Source organism: Pongo pygmaeus, chromosome 10 (assembly GCF_028885625.2).
Source record: "Pongo pygmaeus isolate AG05252 chromosome 10, NHGRI_mPonPyg2-v2.0_pri, whole genome shotgun sequence".
Taxonomy (NCBI): domain Eukaryota; kingdom Metazoa; phylum Chordata; class Mammalia; order Primates; family Hominidae; genus Pongo; species Pongo pygmaeus.
In genome coordinates, this window is record NC_072383.2 from 22496002 (window position 1) to 22513154 (window position 17153).

Here is a 17153-nt window from a genome sequence, read left to right on the forward strand (position 1 = left end):
ACCAAATAAGAGCAGGGTGCATAACAAAATTAGATATTAAAATGGAGTCCTCCTATTCCAAGAAATTGGAAACCCCTAGTTTATGTTAAAAGGCCAGTCTAAATTCTTTCACTTATATCTTTACAGAAAACTATGTTTTCTCTCTTCCATACCCAGAAATCTAATTAGAAAACTGACTTTTCTCATGTTCAACTAGACCTAGGGGAATATGACAGAAAAGCATCCCATAGGCTTTAATATACTTTTTAAAATATATAAAACTGAAAATTAATAGCCAGTTACCCTGAAAGAATTCTGCGTGGACTTTGTCACTTGCATAGTAATAGCATGTGCCTCATTGTTCAGAAGATTAGCTTTAGGTCCTATTTTCAAATACGAAATGGTAGCATAAGCTGTAAAACTGTAGTCTTCTCTGCAGAAAATAAAGACCAACAATAAGAAAGCTTTTGAAGGAATCACAGAAAACAAACTTATCAAAGAAATAACTATAAGTGCAATAATTTTTAACACATTGACTTGAAATAATAAAACAAGAATGCAAATAAAGCCTTTAAAGAAAATATTTTCAGTACGTTTTTTGATTTATAGTGATTAAAGTTTGAGTGTTTTAGGTAAATTACTTTCTATAGCATTTAAAAGTTCACACAAAATAACTGCAAAACCGTTTATTCTGTTGCAATTAAAAAAAAAAAAACATAAAGACAACCTGAAAGGAAAATGAATGGGTTTGTACATACTTAAGATACTGCTGTATTAGAAAGTGTGCAATAATCTTCTCTAGGTCTTCACGAGGAAGTGTGGGAGCCACAACACCTGCTACTCTCAGTTTTGCTGCACCCTTTCCCATCCAAGAATCAATCAGTTTCAATGGAGTGAGTTTTTCATTCAGTTCCTCTGCCTGCTTCAGGATCTTGATTAGATCTCTGCAGTACTCTGTTATATTCTTTCTTTCAAATGCTGTAATAAAACAAATATGATAGCAGGTAATTGGGATTCAGAAATGAGGGCAAGGATAGGCTATCTTAAGTAGTTAAACTGGTTTAAAGCTGGTTTCGATGTGAGCCACCCTAAACATTGATTTTTAAGTGTATTCTGAATTAAGACTAGGCTATTCCTCAAGTAGCTGTCACTAGACCAAGTTATGGTCTCTGTAAACATTGTGGGGTTTACAGTGATATTTAAAAAAAAAAAAAAATTGGTTATCAGAAGCCCTGCCATATACTCTGGAAATCAGAAAGTGTCTGCCAGACATGATTATTAAGTTACTAAGAGGTATGCTTTATAGGAGACCCTGTGTGTTCTAGTATAGGCTCCTGTAAACTGATTTAGTAACAAGAGTGTCCTCAACTGATACCCCAATTATTGAGACCAGTACTCTGATTTATATATAACACTTGTTATTTTATAAGATAGTCTAATAAACTCATAAATTTCTCTGTCTGCAAAGTTAAAAATATAGTGGCTTCCACCTAACAAGGCATCAGAACTCAGTAAGGTCTTACCATGAGGTACTGGCTAGTCCAGATCTTGAAATACAACACACAGATGAAAAAAAGTTAAAATACAGTGCCAAAATGATGCAGGCAAATCCCCAAATTGGGACTCACCCCTCCCAGTTTCATGCAAGAGAATCTGAGAGCAAGCCAACAGAGTAAAGTGAAAGCAAAGCAAGTTTATTAGCAATAGAGTATAGGAAAATGGCAGCTCCATCGACAGAGCAGGGCTACCCCAAAGGCAGAGTGGCACTGTAGATTGCTCACTAGCGATATTTATAGCTACTCCTTAGTTATATGCTAAATAAGGGGCAGATTATTCATGAATCTTCTAGAAAAGGTTAGGGAGTTCCTAGAACCATGCAACTTTCGGGCATTGTCATGGCATTTGTAAACTGTCATGGTGCTAGTGGGAGTGTCTTACAGCATGCAAATACATTATATTTTCTAGTTCTAACTGGTTTGGGCCAGTTTCTTTGCTACATCTCGTTTTGACCAGATCCTGTTTTGATCAGCAGGGTTGTGACCAATTCTCAGAAAACAAGTCCTGCTGATCTACATTTAAAAGAATTTTAAGTAAATCTCCTATGACTAATTAGCCATTAATTGGATCAAAAATGATTCTCTATCAACTCTATTTTGCACTAAATTTTCTTCTCAATTAGTGACTATAAAGTATTAGAGATTATCACATGGTTACCCTTTTCTTATAGAATAGCATTTCTATTCAGAAAAATTCAAATATCTTCCTTCATTTATTACAAATTTCACATCCTCAGTATAGCAATATAAAATGTGTGCATACACATAAGACTTTTCCTTTTATTCACCTTTGTTTCAAAACTTCATGTTGATAGTTTTAATTCTAGAAAATCTGATTCACACTTTAATCTTTTAAATCCATTTGGAAGTCTAACACTTCTCTCATGTCCCAGCTGTATATACAGTTTTGTGCCACATAATATTTTGGTCGGTGATGGACCACGTACATGCCAGTGGTCCCAAGAGATTATAATGCCATATTTTTTTTTTTTTGAGACGGAGTCTCGCTGTCGCCCAGGTTATAATACCATATTTTTACTGTACTTACTCTATGTTTAGATACACAAATACTTAACCATGTGTTACAGTTGCCTGCAGTATGCAGTACAGTAACATGCTGTACAGACTGTTAGCCTAGGATCAATAGTCTATACCATATAACCTAGGAGACTATACCATCTAGGTTTATGTAAGTACACTTTGATGTTTGCACAATGACAAAATCACCTAGTGATGCATTTCTCAGAACGTATCTCTGTCACTAGGCATTGTGACTGTATTAGCCTAAAGGTTTACAAAACAACAAACTCACCACTGTCTTTACAGCAGTTATCGCACATTTTGTTACATGCTTCTGAGTTCCATACTTCATCAAAATGTTGAGCCATCAACACACGACGACATCTGCAAACACATTTAAAGATACAGATTATTAAAGGATATAATAAAGTTTTAAGAATCTCTATTTCAGCTTACACAGTTATATACTGTATTAGCTTCCTATAACTGCCATAATATTACCATAAACTTAGTGGCTTTAAACGCAAATTTATTACATTTCTGTGGTTTAGATTTAGAAGTGTACTATGGGTTTCACTGGATCAAAATCAGAATCTCCCTATTTTAAGGTCAGCTAGTGAACAGTCTTAATTCCATGTGCAATGCTACTTTCCTTTTGCCATGTGAGGTAACATACAGGTTAGGAATTAGGACATGAGTATCTTTGGGGGGTCATTGTGCCCCTGACATAGTATTTTTTTCCCCACATATTCTTAATAAACACTGTTTAAAAAATTGTCTGAGTTCCATTTTTAATTCAATGTTTTACAACTATTAGGAGAATATTCTTGACAGTAAAATAATTTCTTATATTTTAAAGTAGCAATATTTGAGTCAAAACCTTAAAATATGCTTCATGAGAATCTACTGGGCTTTTAAAGACATTTTCATTTTCTCATTTCTTTTAACTAGATTATTGTAGTACCTGTTGGAAAGAAAGAACATTTCTATCATTGTCTGGCTGCTATTTACCACCTCGACATTTCTGAGCACTTCTTATGTGATAGGCAGTAAGAGCACAAACATAACTATGACAGAAAGCTTTCAGGAAGCTATATAGTCTAACTAAAGCCACCCTAAATAGATTTAAACTTACTTCTTAAGGAGAAACTTGGTATTTCATTGACACATGAGCTGGCAAGATGGCACATGTTACTGAGCTTGACTCTCAAAATGCCTATCTTAACCACAGACCTTTTCAAAATTATTAAAGCATGTAACTGTACACCAGTGCCAGAGGAAAAAAAAAAGCCTTCAACTTGCTATCAATGTGTCTCAAAAACCTTCAATTAAAAAAGTAGTTTTGGAGGATTATCTCAAAGATAGGGCATCTTTTCTTGAATTAAGGCAGATCATACAGGTTGATGTACTGGTTCCTACCCTCCAACATCTGCTTTTATGGATCTGCACTTTGGTGTTACACCAATGTATTTAGTAAGAACTTAAAAACGATGTCATATACTTTCATATTTGCTTTAATTGATAAAAGTTATAAAAAGGTATGTGGCTTACTTGCTTATGTTTTGACAGTATGATACCATCTCATAAAGCTTCTGCTGTCCCACATTTTCCATCACCACCATTGAACTTATTCTGAATATATCTCCAAAGCCATAGTACAAAATACAGTCTGCTTTCATGTCATCTCGACCTGTGGTGTGAGAAACCTTGAGATTGCAGAAACCTTGAGATTGCAGAATTACATTTAAAAATTCAAAATATGCAAAAATGACATATGGTAAAATTAGCAGGCAATGTTTTATACTACATCTAGAAATTTTAGAGATGTGGAAGTTAATTTGTAATGGGTACCCTGAAATTAAAAAAAACTCTAAAGAGACATCAGTAATCAGCTCTACTAAGTTAAAAATTGTGTCTATAATCCAGTTAAGTTACAGATTTGAAATCACTAATTAAAAATTCAGGAGGCAAAGATGAACATCAAATTATCTTAACACACATAAAAAGAAACAATTCAGATAACAACAGAACATAAGTAAAAATTTCTCCATATGCAAGTAAGTGTCAAACTGCTAAAAATACATTGTTTTAAAAATACTATCCAATAAAGATAAAATATACAGACTTACCAACATTTATAATGTGTTTCTGGGAAAAGCTTTCTAAAAATTTACTTCTGGATTTGAGTCCTACATACCTGCACGTCCACTCTCTTGGTAATAATTTTCCATGGATTTACTCATTGAATGATGGATAACAAACCTCACATCTGGCTTATCAATTCCCATACCAAACGCAACAGTTGCCACTACTACCTGAAATATTTTAACATTTTATCAGTTAATTAAATCAAGTTTACATATTTTAAAGGCAAATTAGGCTTCTATGGAAGATATATACCTAACCTGAATTTCATTGGCTGACCATTTTCTGTGAACTGTGGTCTTATCTTCTGGCTCCAAATTGGCATGGTAAGCACCTGCATGAATTCCCAGATTCCGTAAACTAACCGTAACTTGTTCAGAGTCTTTCTGAGAAAAACAATATATGATTCCTGCAGTAAAATATGTGCATTTGTTAAGATAGATATGGTATATTCCTGGAAGATAATTTTCAACACACACATTCGGGACATTGATTAATACAATGCACAGAAGGAAAAAAAGAATTAGGAAAAATTTTAAGGCCTTGTGCATATACTGACATTTTGGTATAATTCCAGGATTTGAGCACCAGCTTGCTTTAAAGCAGAAATGAGCCTGAGCCATCAGTTTTCGTTCCCGTTATCGCTTTTCTCTCTTTAACTTTATCTCCCACTACACAGTATTTCTCAAACTGATGTCTGTAAGATGCTAACAAATGTGCTATGAATGCAGTGTTCTCCAGATTAATTTTGGGTTAATTTAGATTAATTTGCATGCAAATTAATTTGGAGAACATTGCATTCAACAAAGTTAAACGGGTGTCTCTCTTTATTTTCAGGGATGGTCAGAGCTTCTAGTTTGCTGATACACCCTGTGGATGTCCAGACAGAATAAATACCTGCAACCTTTCTCAAATTTATTTGACCCTAGAACTCCTTTTACCCAGGACTACCTCCTGAAAATCTGTAGAACAGTTTAAAATGCTACTTTACACAAATTCTTTGCTTCAGTAACATTTGCTTAGTCACTAAACCCAGAAAACCAGCTATATATACTCACAACTCCATCTGTGCTTAATCTATTCAGTATGTACTACTGGATTTATTTATTGCTTTAATGTGTCCTTTACTATAAGGGAGTATATTTTCTATCCCTTTAGAGTATCAGTTGCTTAATCCACTATTTTGTACACAGTGGATATGTACTAAATATGTGTTGTTGATAATAACATTAAGTCATCAAGTCTATTCTAAAGCAAGTGTAAATAAACAAAAATAAATCAGGCAATTTGATGACTCATAATCTGTGGCATAAGCAAATGTCACACCCAATTTCTAAGATCAAGTGAATTAATTTTATCACATATTTTCAAGTATCTTCTGCTATACATTAATTTTTTTGGTGTTATTCAGTTATCAGTATAATTATCAATATGATATGAAGTCACTTTTTGAAAGTTATCTCTGTCTCCAAAGTTGGTTTGTTTTTACATTACCTGATTGCCCTTTGTATCTCCCATTAATGAGCTTTACAATATCCTCAATAAAATCTTCAGTGTTTGAGGGCTTCTGCCGCACCTAGGAAAAACTTAACTTATTAAGAAGTAAATGAATGCGTACCATCCAAGTGGCTGTCTACTTACAACTTTCAGGATGCAGTTCTTTCATGACCATAGTGTTTTTTTTCTATTACTCTTTCACTTACTCATAGGATTCAACCCATCTGACTCATCTGTTCCTCCTCCCAGACTCTTCTTGATCTTTATTTTTTTAATTTACCAGAGAAGAGCAAGCACATGAGCAGTGAATAACTTGTAAGGATGAAGACTTTTTTATTTTGTGATGCTACTTTTATAAAAACAAACCGTAACATAAATAACTTTAATGAAAACTCAGAAAAATATTAAATCTATTCTTAAAAGGGTTTAGAAAGAAAGAAAAGACAGCTGTTAGGTTATTTTATTTTCAAGCTTATCAAATAAAATCCAAACAGAATTGGCACATCTTTAATGGTATATTAATACTTCTATTACTTAGTAATTAATTTGAACAGAGATGTTATTAGGGTCCTTAGTATCACTCCATCCTTTCTCCCCATCTTTACACAAAAAAGAACATACAGAAATTTAACAAAGATATATGACTTACTCATATATTTTATAAAAAGTATCACCTAGCAAGTGTCTTCCGTTTAATCTAACAAAGGATTATGTAGCAAAAGGTACATGAATGAAGCCCTAATTACAGAATCTACTTATAATTACCTCCTAATGTTAAAAATTTTTGTAAGTACTTAACTGCTGCTCATGTAAATAAACATAATAAAAAGGTAGATCCCCTCTGCGTAATTCTTCACAAAAGTAATTGACATAAAAATTACATACCTCATAATATAGATTTGGCCTATTAAAAGAAGCTGTAAAAGTAAAACACTTTTCAATGCACAAAATTTTCTGAGCATCCGTCAAAACGTGATTTGTTGCAGTTGCAGTGAGCCCAATTAGTGATGCGTTAGGGAACTGCCGCTTTAAGATACCAAGTGCCTTATAATCTGAAAAAAACAAACAAAGTGGCCCTTTTTCTATCCTTTAAGAGTTAGAGTAAATTATATCTTTTAACATTATGCAGATAATCGATGACTACAATAATTTTGTTTCCACAGCCATCTACAGCAGTAAATTTGCAGTTCTGCGTTAGCCTCTTTGATGGGCAGGCTTTATTACATTTATTTCAGACATTATTCTTGGTCACGGTGGACTCAAGAGACAGTGGGTATAGCCACAGTGTTTTAATTTATTACAACTAACAAGAGATAAAACAGGCCATCAGTCAAACCCCTGCTACCACCTAGTGTCATCAGACCAAAAAAAGCTTGGTAAGGGTGGCACTGCTTTGTATATAACCTATTTATCGGAAACCATTCTAGGCTCAAACTTGTTATATGCATCTAAATCACTAGATAAATTGTCCTTAATCTCCCTTAAGTACTTAAACTATTTGGAGGAAAGTGAAAAACATGTGGTAGAAATTGCTTACATGCTAAGTAGAGGACTACTATGAAAACACAGAGGACAGAGCAGCTGCTTGGGAAGTGAAGATTTCAAGGAGATAATACTTGAGTTGTGTCTTAAGAGAATGAGCAGAAGTTCACTAGGAAGAGACGAACATCACGCAGAGGAAACAGCATATACACTGCAAATACACTGCCATGAAATTAGTATGTTCAGATAACAGCAAGCAGTTCACTGGGGCTAAGTCACAGAGTCTTGTGGTGGATGGATTTACTGTCCAATCCATTAAGCTATGAATTACGTTTCCCAGAATCTCTTTCCTGTTCCAAGTTAAAGCTGACCCAAAACAGGGACTTGTGCAAGATTCGGTGGCAGAAGTGAACCAGCTAACATCACTCCTTCAAGGTCTTTACACGCCGAGAGGATGATGGACAGATGCAGAAGTGCTCAGCCAGTTCTAGGTCATCCTAGTTCTTTTCCATTCCTCATTCAGCTGTTCCTCCCAACTGCAGGTCTTGCCAATCAACAGCAGACCCACAGAAGTGATAGCTACTCACAGGAAGTAGCTCACCAGAGACCTTTCCACGAACTTCCCTTTAGGGGTCCCCTTTGCCACTGTACATGCCAGCTGCAGATTTCCCTACAAGCTCCGCCTTGTCCTCCTGCACCAGTGCTTAGGTATCAATCTGTTACTTTTTCTCTAATCCTCCAACTCCCCTCTTCAGACCTTCACTTCCCCAGTTCCTCCCACAGTTGTTCAAGATCTACTTCCTACAGTAAAACCGTTACCCCATAAAGTTCATCGTGACTCTGCTTCCCTGCCTGAGCCCTGACTGACACTGTTATGTACGAGGCAGGTTTAAGAAAAGCTATGAACAATTCAGCCAGTTATTCTAAGCTGAGACTGTATCCTACAGGAAATGAGGAGTCATCATGTAATTTTTTTTTTTTTTTTTGAAATGGAGTCTCACTCTGTCACCCAGGCTGGAGTGCAGTGACACGATCTCGGCTCACTGCAACCTCCGTCTCCCGGGTTCATGAGATTCTCCTGCCTTAGCCTTTCGAGTAGCTGGGATTACAGGCATACACCACCACACCTGGCTAATGTTTATATTTTTAGTAGAGACGTGGTTTCACCATGTTGGCCAGGCTGGTCTTGAATTCTTGACCTCAGGTGATCTGCCCGCCTCGGCCTCCCAGAGTGCTGGGATTACAGGCATGAGCCATCGCACTCAGCCCATCATGTAATTTTTAAAGACCTATGCTTCATAAATCATCTTTTGGTGATAGTGCAAAATATAGACTGGAATAGACAAAACACTAAAGGAAAACCAGTTAAAAGTTGGCAGTAACAGACCAGAAAATAAATAATACAGAATATAAAATGAGACATGACATTAAGGACAAATCACAAAGAGTAGAGACATACATGAACCTACAGGTCCTAGTGACTACTGGGATATGGAGGTAGCAGGGAGGAGGGAGAGAGTGCTAGATTTACCCATTCATCAATAGATAAATGTTGAACACCTTTTTAATTGTGTGCCAAGCATTTCCCTAGGCACTGAAGATAGAGTGATGAACAAGACAAAAATGCTATGCAAATGTGTCTATAATTCAAGCAAAGAAACAAGACAATACAAAGAGTAAACCAATAAATATGCCATTAGAGAGTGGTAAGTGCTCATAATGATAAGCCCAGTATAGCTAGGGCTTAAGAAGAGAGGAAGAGTAGGAAATCAGGTAGACAGATGGGGGCAGTCACATATTACCCTATGGGCCTCAGTTAAGAAGGCTGGGTTTTATTCTAAGTACACAGTAGCTACGGGGTAGTTTAGGTAGGGAAGTAACATGATTTGATGTATATTTAGAAAATATCACCGGTTGCTCTGTGGAGAATGAATAAAAAGGTTAAGACCAGAATCAAAGACTATTTAGGAAGCTACTACAGTAGACCAGTGGAAGGGAGCTCAACTGTATGTAAGATGTAGGTGCACAAAGAGTAGACAAACTTGACATTCATTTTAGAGGCAGAGCTGACAACACTTAGTGGTGGACTGGATCTGCAAAGGGAGGGTTAATCAAGGACGGTGGGTCATCCATTATTTTTTTTTGTCATCTCTAACCCTACCCTTCTATACACTGCTTTGGGATGCTGCACCAAGGACTCTGCACACTACGCATCAGCTTTGCCTGCTGGCCCTGGATGGAAGACACCATGGCTGCTTCCTCCCTAACTGCTTCCTGTGGGCTTGCTTGTGTTCCTGTGACTGTCACCCCAGCAAGGCTTCTCATCCCTGCAGCAGCACTTCGTTCCTTAAGAGCAACTAAATACAGTTGGCAGTTTTTTCAGCCTTTGGAGAACCAGCTTTATCACAGATGTACCCCACCTCTGCCTCTACCAAGAGACTCCAGCACCAGGGAGCTCAGTTCTACAAGGCCTCTTCATTAAGTTGCTAAGTCTTATTTGTTCCAATCTTTTCTTCCTGTTCTCCCAGCCCTACAGGTGGTTGTTGCTTCTTCCAGTTTTTAACTCCATGATATCTTAGTTTTCTTTTTACTTTTTCAATTATCTATTTAGCTACTTTTTACCTAGTTCACAATTCTTTATAAAAAATTCTCTCTGTTCAAATAACTGTCTGCCGACTGGAACCCAAATGATAAAGATAACTGCTAAAATTTTGGCTTCAGCAAACATGAGTGAGTAGATGATTTTCTAAGACAGAGAAGACTGAAGGGGAAATTGCTTGGGAGTAGAGAGGAGAAGGGAGAAAGGAAAGGTGAGGAAAATAAAAAGTTTTTGGTTAGAACGTCGAGTAGAGTTACGGGGAAAATATTCCCAGTTGAGAAGAAAAAGAGCAGTTCTTTTGGGGGAATTTAGTTTCGTTCATGCTAATTTAGATACACATTTCTGATAAACAATTAGGAGTATAAATTTAAAGTTTAGAAGTTAGATAATTAGATATGGGAATAATGTGTTACACTTCAGCAGCAGATCCACAGAGAAAACATAAGTCATGGTAATACTTAAGCAAGGGTGATAATCATAAGGGATCACACCATTTAGGTTGAAAATAGGGCAAGAGTCACAAATCAGGTAACTTCAATGGCCACCAGGTAACAACTATGTGGCGCTATCTGGTTAAGAAAAGTGGGGTCCTTAATAGAAAGGACTATACATCCCGTTTAAGGCATTTAAATCCATTTAAAATATATAAATAAATAAAAACAATGTCCATAATAATTCTGTAGGTAGAGAATGCAGCCTTCGGGCTACAAGCTCACTATCCCTGGAGAAATGTAAGAAAGGGTAAAGACTGAGGTCAGAACCCTAGGGAACACTAATATTTAAAAAGAAGACAAGAAGAGCGAAGGAGGTGAGAATGGAAAGGAAGACACTGAACAGCATTGCTGTACAGTAACCAAGGGAATAGAATGTGGCAAGGTGACAGGTGAATATATAAAATGTTACTGAAGTAAAGTGGGAAGAGGAATGAAGATGAGACCACTTGACGAAGTGGTCTCATCTGGGGGTGGGTCACCAATGACCTGTTTCAGTAGTATGGTGGTGGCAGAAGCATGATTCAGTGAGTTCAGAATGTGTTAAAGGTGACAAATGGAGACGGTAAGCTGAGAAGTCTGACGGTGACAGAACAGAAAGAGGACAATAACATTAAAAGGTGTGCAAAAGGTCAGAAGGGTGTTTTAGTTTCTGTTTTTAGGGAGAGGACAAAAGAGACTGAAGGTGAAGGAGTGAGGAACTTGGCAGTGCAAGATCTTAAGAAGGCAGGAAAGGATGAAACGGGAGTGGTCATGGTTACCCTTATAAAGCAGTGGTCTTTTCTGCCTTAACAAAAGAAAAAAAAAAAGATTACTCATGTTTGAAAGTAGAAAGAGGAGCTGTTCATACCTGATGGCATCTATTTTCTGTGAAGCAGAAAGCATCTGCTAAGTACAAGTTAGGGCCTGAATAGAAAGTTAATGATATGAGACATTTGTTTGAAGAAATGTATAAAGGAGTTGAAATAGGGACAAGTATAAGGACAGCTGAGGATAATGAAAAGCTGAATGGAGTTATGCAATTTTTTTTTTTTGACAATGTTTAGTAGCCAAGCAGCAGGAATGGGGAAAGCAGAAGTCTAGATGAATCCAGCGTCTTAGGCACAACAACTGAAGCAGACTGGCAGAATGGCCAGGCAGTCCAGGGCAAATATAACAGAAGTCAGGGGCAACAGCGCAGTGTCTGGACAGGAAACAGAGTGATTGCTATGTAGGGACAGGAGCCTGGATAGATAAGCAGGCATTAAAAGAGGGATCCAGCAAATCCTAATGAGTGTGAAAAGCTTCAGAAGGAAAAGAGGTTGAAGCCAGGGAGTCGGATTTTTGAATTTAAGATTTTTTTGCATATAACAATTCTGAGTAACTTACTTTAGGCTATGACTGTAGGATTAGGTGGTGGGGTGAAGAAAAAGGTCACTAAAATATCTCATCAAAGTTTAATGCTGAGGAGTTCTATGTGAGTGCTGAAAAGACCCCCAGATGATGACTAAAGATGACAACTTTGAAACAGATGCAAATTCTTCAACAAATGTGAAGGAATACCTAGATGTTATAAATGCCACAAAGATGTCCACTATTGGCTAGAAAACATATGTGTCCATATTTGTCCATAATTGACAAGGGCAATTAAACTACAGACTACAGTGGGGAATGAAACTAAAGATTCTGCCTCTCAGTCCTCCTCATAATGAGGCAAGATAAAATGAGTAATACAGGTTGATCATCCCAAATCCAAAAAAATCCAAAATTTAAAACCCTTTTGATTCCAAGCATTCTGGATAAGGGACATTCAATGTGTAACTACTTGATGATGATTTTAATAGAAGCAGAGATTTCCATCATGCCAAGCTGAGTAAGGACACGGTCTATGACATCAAAAAGTTTTCTAGATAAAACATACATACCAGGTCTGAAATCATGTCCCCACTGACTACAGCAGTGAACTTCATCCACAGCAATTCGAGTAAATCTCCTTGCTTCATAGGCTTTCTCTAGTCTTGACATAAACATTTTGCTTTTTGCAATTTTCTCTGGAGTCACATAAATCAGCTTTAACTCGGAGTTTTTATTTACCATTTCAGCATGAACCCATTTAACATGCTCCTATTAAAAGAAAAAATAGACACAATGATAGTAAAACTAAGCTAGCAGACTGAAATACTAGGTGGTAAATGAAAACGTTCATTTCTCCAAAGCAATAATAGCCTTCGGCTCTTCTAGGAGCAGATGTTTAGCTCATTAAAACTGAAACCATGTCTCAGTATGAAACATCATGGCAGCTGTGTAAATAACATTCTAGTTATTTACTAACATCTACATTGTTGATGATTAAAAAAAACTCACTTGACAAAAAAGAACAAAAAAAAATGAACACAAACAGATACTCCAACAAACAGCATTTATTCTATGAAGGCATAATTCTAAATTGTTCATAATATATTCTAAAATGTGAGCTAGATGCAATTGTTATGGTTATAAAGGTGGGTTTTATTAATTTTAACATTATATTTATAATCCCTTTATGTATGTGAACAAAATGTATTATTTATTAACTTCTTAAATGATACCATCAAATCTTTTAATCTCTTTATTTAAATATAAAGACCATGGGGTTTCACAAAGTATCACTCATTAAATTAAGATAATAATAATAAATCTTAAAAGGTAACAGTTATTAGATTCTCAGTACTCTAATACAATTCTATACAATACTTAGCACATTAGATGTCATTTTTTTCCTTCTAATCTAAAGAGGACCAAAAAAGTATAAAAACATACCAGTGAATGGGATAGAAAGAGACAAACTACTTTCATCATCCCAGCAAAGAAGCAGTTTGTTAACTCCTAGATATATTTTAAGATACAGATGTTCCTTTTTTCTCTCTCCAACTTTTCAAGCAGTAGGGATATATCAATGAACTTGTAATTATCTGCAACTTTCTAAACTACTTTCTATTACTATTATGTTCTTTTTCAATTTTAAGAAAGTACATTATTAGAAGGCAGTTTTCTCCACAGATTTTGTTGAAAGAAGGAGCAGTTATAATAGAATGACATGGAGTTTAAATAAAACAAAAATATATGGGTAAACTAAAGGAATCAGGGCTTCTTAGCGGTATGGCTGACTCTAGGTCTGGGCAGGAAATGCATAAAATGAACATGGATTATCTTACTGCAAAAGAAAGCAAGGAGCAGAAGCAATGGGGTTAAGAGAAGGGATTCAGGAACCAACTTAAAGAGGCTCTCACTGCCCAAGGACAGGACTATTTCAGCATTACATATATACATATTTATATATATATATGATTCCAAAGGTGAATCATATATGTCAAAGCTTGTAAGTTTATAGCGATACTTGGGGGAAAAAAAAAACCTTAAAAATGTTGTTGACCACCTTTGGAGAATGCTAGAAAACCAACTCTTTCTGAAAACTGGTAAAGAAGGGGAAAAAAAAAAATCAAGCATTTTTATCATGCAGAGTTAATGAGGAAAAAGTTCATTTTTGTAGAAAAAGTGTAGCTAATACATGAAGAAAGAGTGACAGAATTAGATATCACCATTTTGCACCTCCCTAATGATATCATGGCTCTCACAGTGCCACTCAGTGGCTGCTAAAACCATTAGATGAAAAGCTGATAACCAGAGATCAGGCAGACATCACTTGAACCCACTGATGCTTAGCATCACAAAAAGATAACCAGGTACTGTGTACCACTTGAGTGATACCACAGTAAATATACACTTGCAAAAAAAAAAAAAAGCTAAAGAAAAAAAAATTCCAAATACAATCAGGCTTTTAGATCTACCTAAAAGGATCCAGTTACCTATGTAACAAACTTGCACATCCTGCACATGTACCCTAGAATTGAAAAAGAAAGAAACAAACAAACAAACAAAGAAACAAAGAAAGAGAGAAAGAGAAAGAAAAGAAAACAGAAAAGAAAAGAGAGAAAAAACACCACAAGGATGCAGTCAGGAAAATGTAGAAAGATACAGGACAATTAACCCAGTTTCTTCAACAAAGAATTTGCATGGAAAATATAAAAGAGATAAAGGGAACCTATGAGTATATCAACCAAATACAGTACAATGCATGAATATTATCTGGGCTATATTTAAAAAAAACATAAAAATGAGACAGAAATCTGAGTTTTTTACAATTCTAAAGTATTGATATTAAACCTTTTAGATGTGATGATGGCATAGCACTTTTCTTTAAAGCTAGAGATATTTACTGAAGAATTTGCAATTAAAATATGATGTCTGGAATTTGTTCTGAATAAACTAAGGGGAAGGGGGTAGGGAAAATTGGAGGTATATAGATTAAAAAAAGATTAGCCGTATGTTGGTAACTGTTAAAGGGGGAAATGGCTGCATGGCAGTTTTTATGCTATTCTCTCTCCTTTTGAAGATTTCAGTAATATGCTTTTTAAAAAAGAATAGCTGGGAAATGCTTTATTCTACAGATGAGGGTAAGAGAGTCCATTCCTAAATAGAAGAAATTCCACAGGTATAGGGTAACTTCTTAGTAATTCATATTTCACATTTAATTACACTGCGTAATTAGAAATTCTCCCTTACTATTTTAGAATGGATAATACAAAACAGGTCAGCAAATGTTTCCTGTAAAGTACCAGACAAAAACATTAGGTTTTGTGGGCTATAAGGTCTCTAGCACAACTACTCCACTCTGCCATTATACTGTAAAAGCAGCCATAGACAACACGTAAACAAATGAGCATGGTTGTGTTTCAATAAAACTTTATTTATGGATACTGAAACTTGAATTGAAAATAATTTTCACATTTCACAAAATATTCTTTTTAGTTTTTTTTGGCCATTTAAAAATATAAAAACCATTCTTAACTCATGGGACATACAAAAATAGACAGTGAGCCAGAACTGGCCAAGAGCGGTAGTTTGCAACTCCTGATATAAATAGTTAACAGTTTATAATTTTACAAGCAACTCAACTGCAGGTAAAGCTCCTATTTCAGTGAATAGTTTACATTAAAAAAAAAAAAAAAGCCACTGAAACATACCTTAGAACTAGAAGCATTTAACATGGTTGCTGAAATTCCTAATTGTTTTAAAACCATTAATTGGTCTTCCATAAGAGAGATCAATGGGCAAATGACAAGTGTAAAACCTAAAAGGGAAAAAAAAAAATCTACCTTAAACTTTACACCACCCTCAGAATCAGATGCAAACCATTCACCTTCTTTTAGAGATTGGAGTCTCACTCTGTTGCCCAGGCTAGAGTGCAGTGGCGTGATCTTGGCTCACTGCAACCTCCGCCTCCTGGGTTCAAGCAATTCTCCTGCCTCAGCCTCCCGAGTAGCTGGGACTACAGGCACCTGCCGCCATGCCTGGCTAATTTCTTTTGTATTTTAGTAGAGACGGGGTTTCACTGCGTTGCCCAGGCTGGTCTCAAACTCCTGAGCTCAGGCAATCCACCCACCTTGGCCTCCCAAAGTGCTAGGATTACAGGCATGAGCTACCGCGCCCAGCCCATTCACCTTCTTAACTTGAGGGCACTACCCATCAATTCAGATTAATTTTTAATGCAGCTTTAGTAAAGCTTACTTACTTCTTACTCTCATTAGTTAGATATGAATAAATGACCAAACAAGTTAACTATAAGCCAAATAAACAAACATACAACTAAACAGAACTCTGTCCTTATAAAAATAAAGACAGATTTTAACATTTCAGATGTTTAATTTGCTATCATTTTAAATAATCACTATTGGTAATTTCAGTAAGATAACATATATCAGTTCAAACACTAAACAGTTTCATCAGGGAAAAATTACTACAAAGCTTTCCAAAAAAAACAGATTTTTAATTATACAGTAGTGTGTGTATAATTAAACATGATAGTTGCATAAGCATTCTTTTACTTTTTGTACAAGATTAATTTATGCTGAGTAGAAATCAGTGAACAGTTTACTCTCTGAATGAAGTTATAGTAATATGCCCCCTTCCTTATAATTGAAACTGTTTAAAGCACAAAAGCTATTCTACAGTTAAAATTATATATGGCTTTACGTTTCTGTAGTTTGTTTCTTACAACAACCTCTGGCAGAGAGCAGACATGTTTAAAAAACATAATCACATTAAGACCTTATTAGGGATTTTGCCCAATTATTCTCTCTCCTATTATTTTCACTTTTCCTTACTAGCACGTATTCATTACATTTAAAAATGGTCAAGTCCCTCTCATCTTGGAAAACACCCACAATGGTCTGAAAGTTGGTATCCCCACGGAAGTGATTAAGTAATGAGGGCTCTGCTTTCCTAAGTGGGATTAATGCCATTTTACAAGCAGTTTAAGGGAGTGCCCTTTCTTTGCCGCCATGTGAGGGTGCAGCAACTAGGTGC

The 17153-nt window shown here is 35.9% G+C and overlaps 1 protein-coding gene across 1 annotated transcript in view; it reads right to left on the reverse strand.

The window, feature by feature from the left end:
• Positions 1-17153, reverse strand: part of RECQL (RecQ like helicase) — a 32098-nt gene that overhangs the window by 1459 nt on the left and 13486 nt on the right. The window contains exons 5-14 of the mRNA XM_054442889.2: positions 15812-15918; positions 12674-12872; positions 7083-7249; positions 6195-6276; positions 4961-5109; positions 4753-4870; positions 4107-4245; positions 2848-2939; positions 738-957; positions 283-412 (exon numbers count right to left, since the gene is read on the reverse strand). Of these exons, the coding sequence (XP_054298864.1) occupies positions 283-412; positions 738-957; positions 2848-2939; positions 4107-4245; positions 4753-4870; positions 4961-5109; positions 6195-6276; positions 7083-7249; positions 12674-12872; positions 15812-15918 (1403 nt within the window). The remainder of the gene's footprint in view (positions 1-282; positions 413-737; positions 958-2847; positions 2940-4106; positions 4246-4752; positions 4871-4960; positions 5110-6194; positions 6277-7082; positions 7250-12673; positions 12873-15811; positions 15919-17153) is intronic.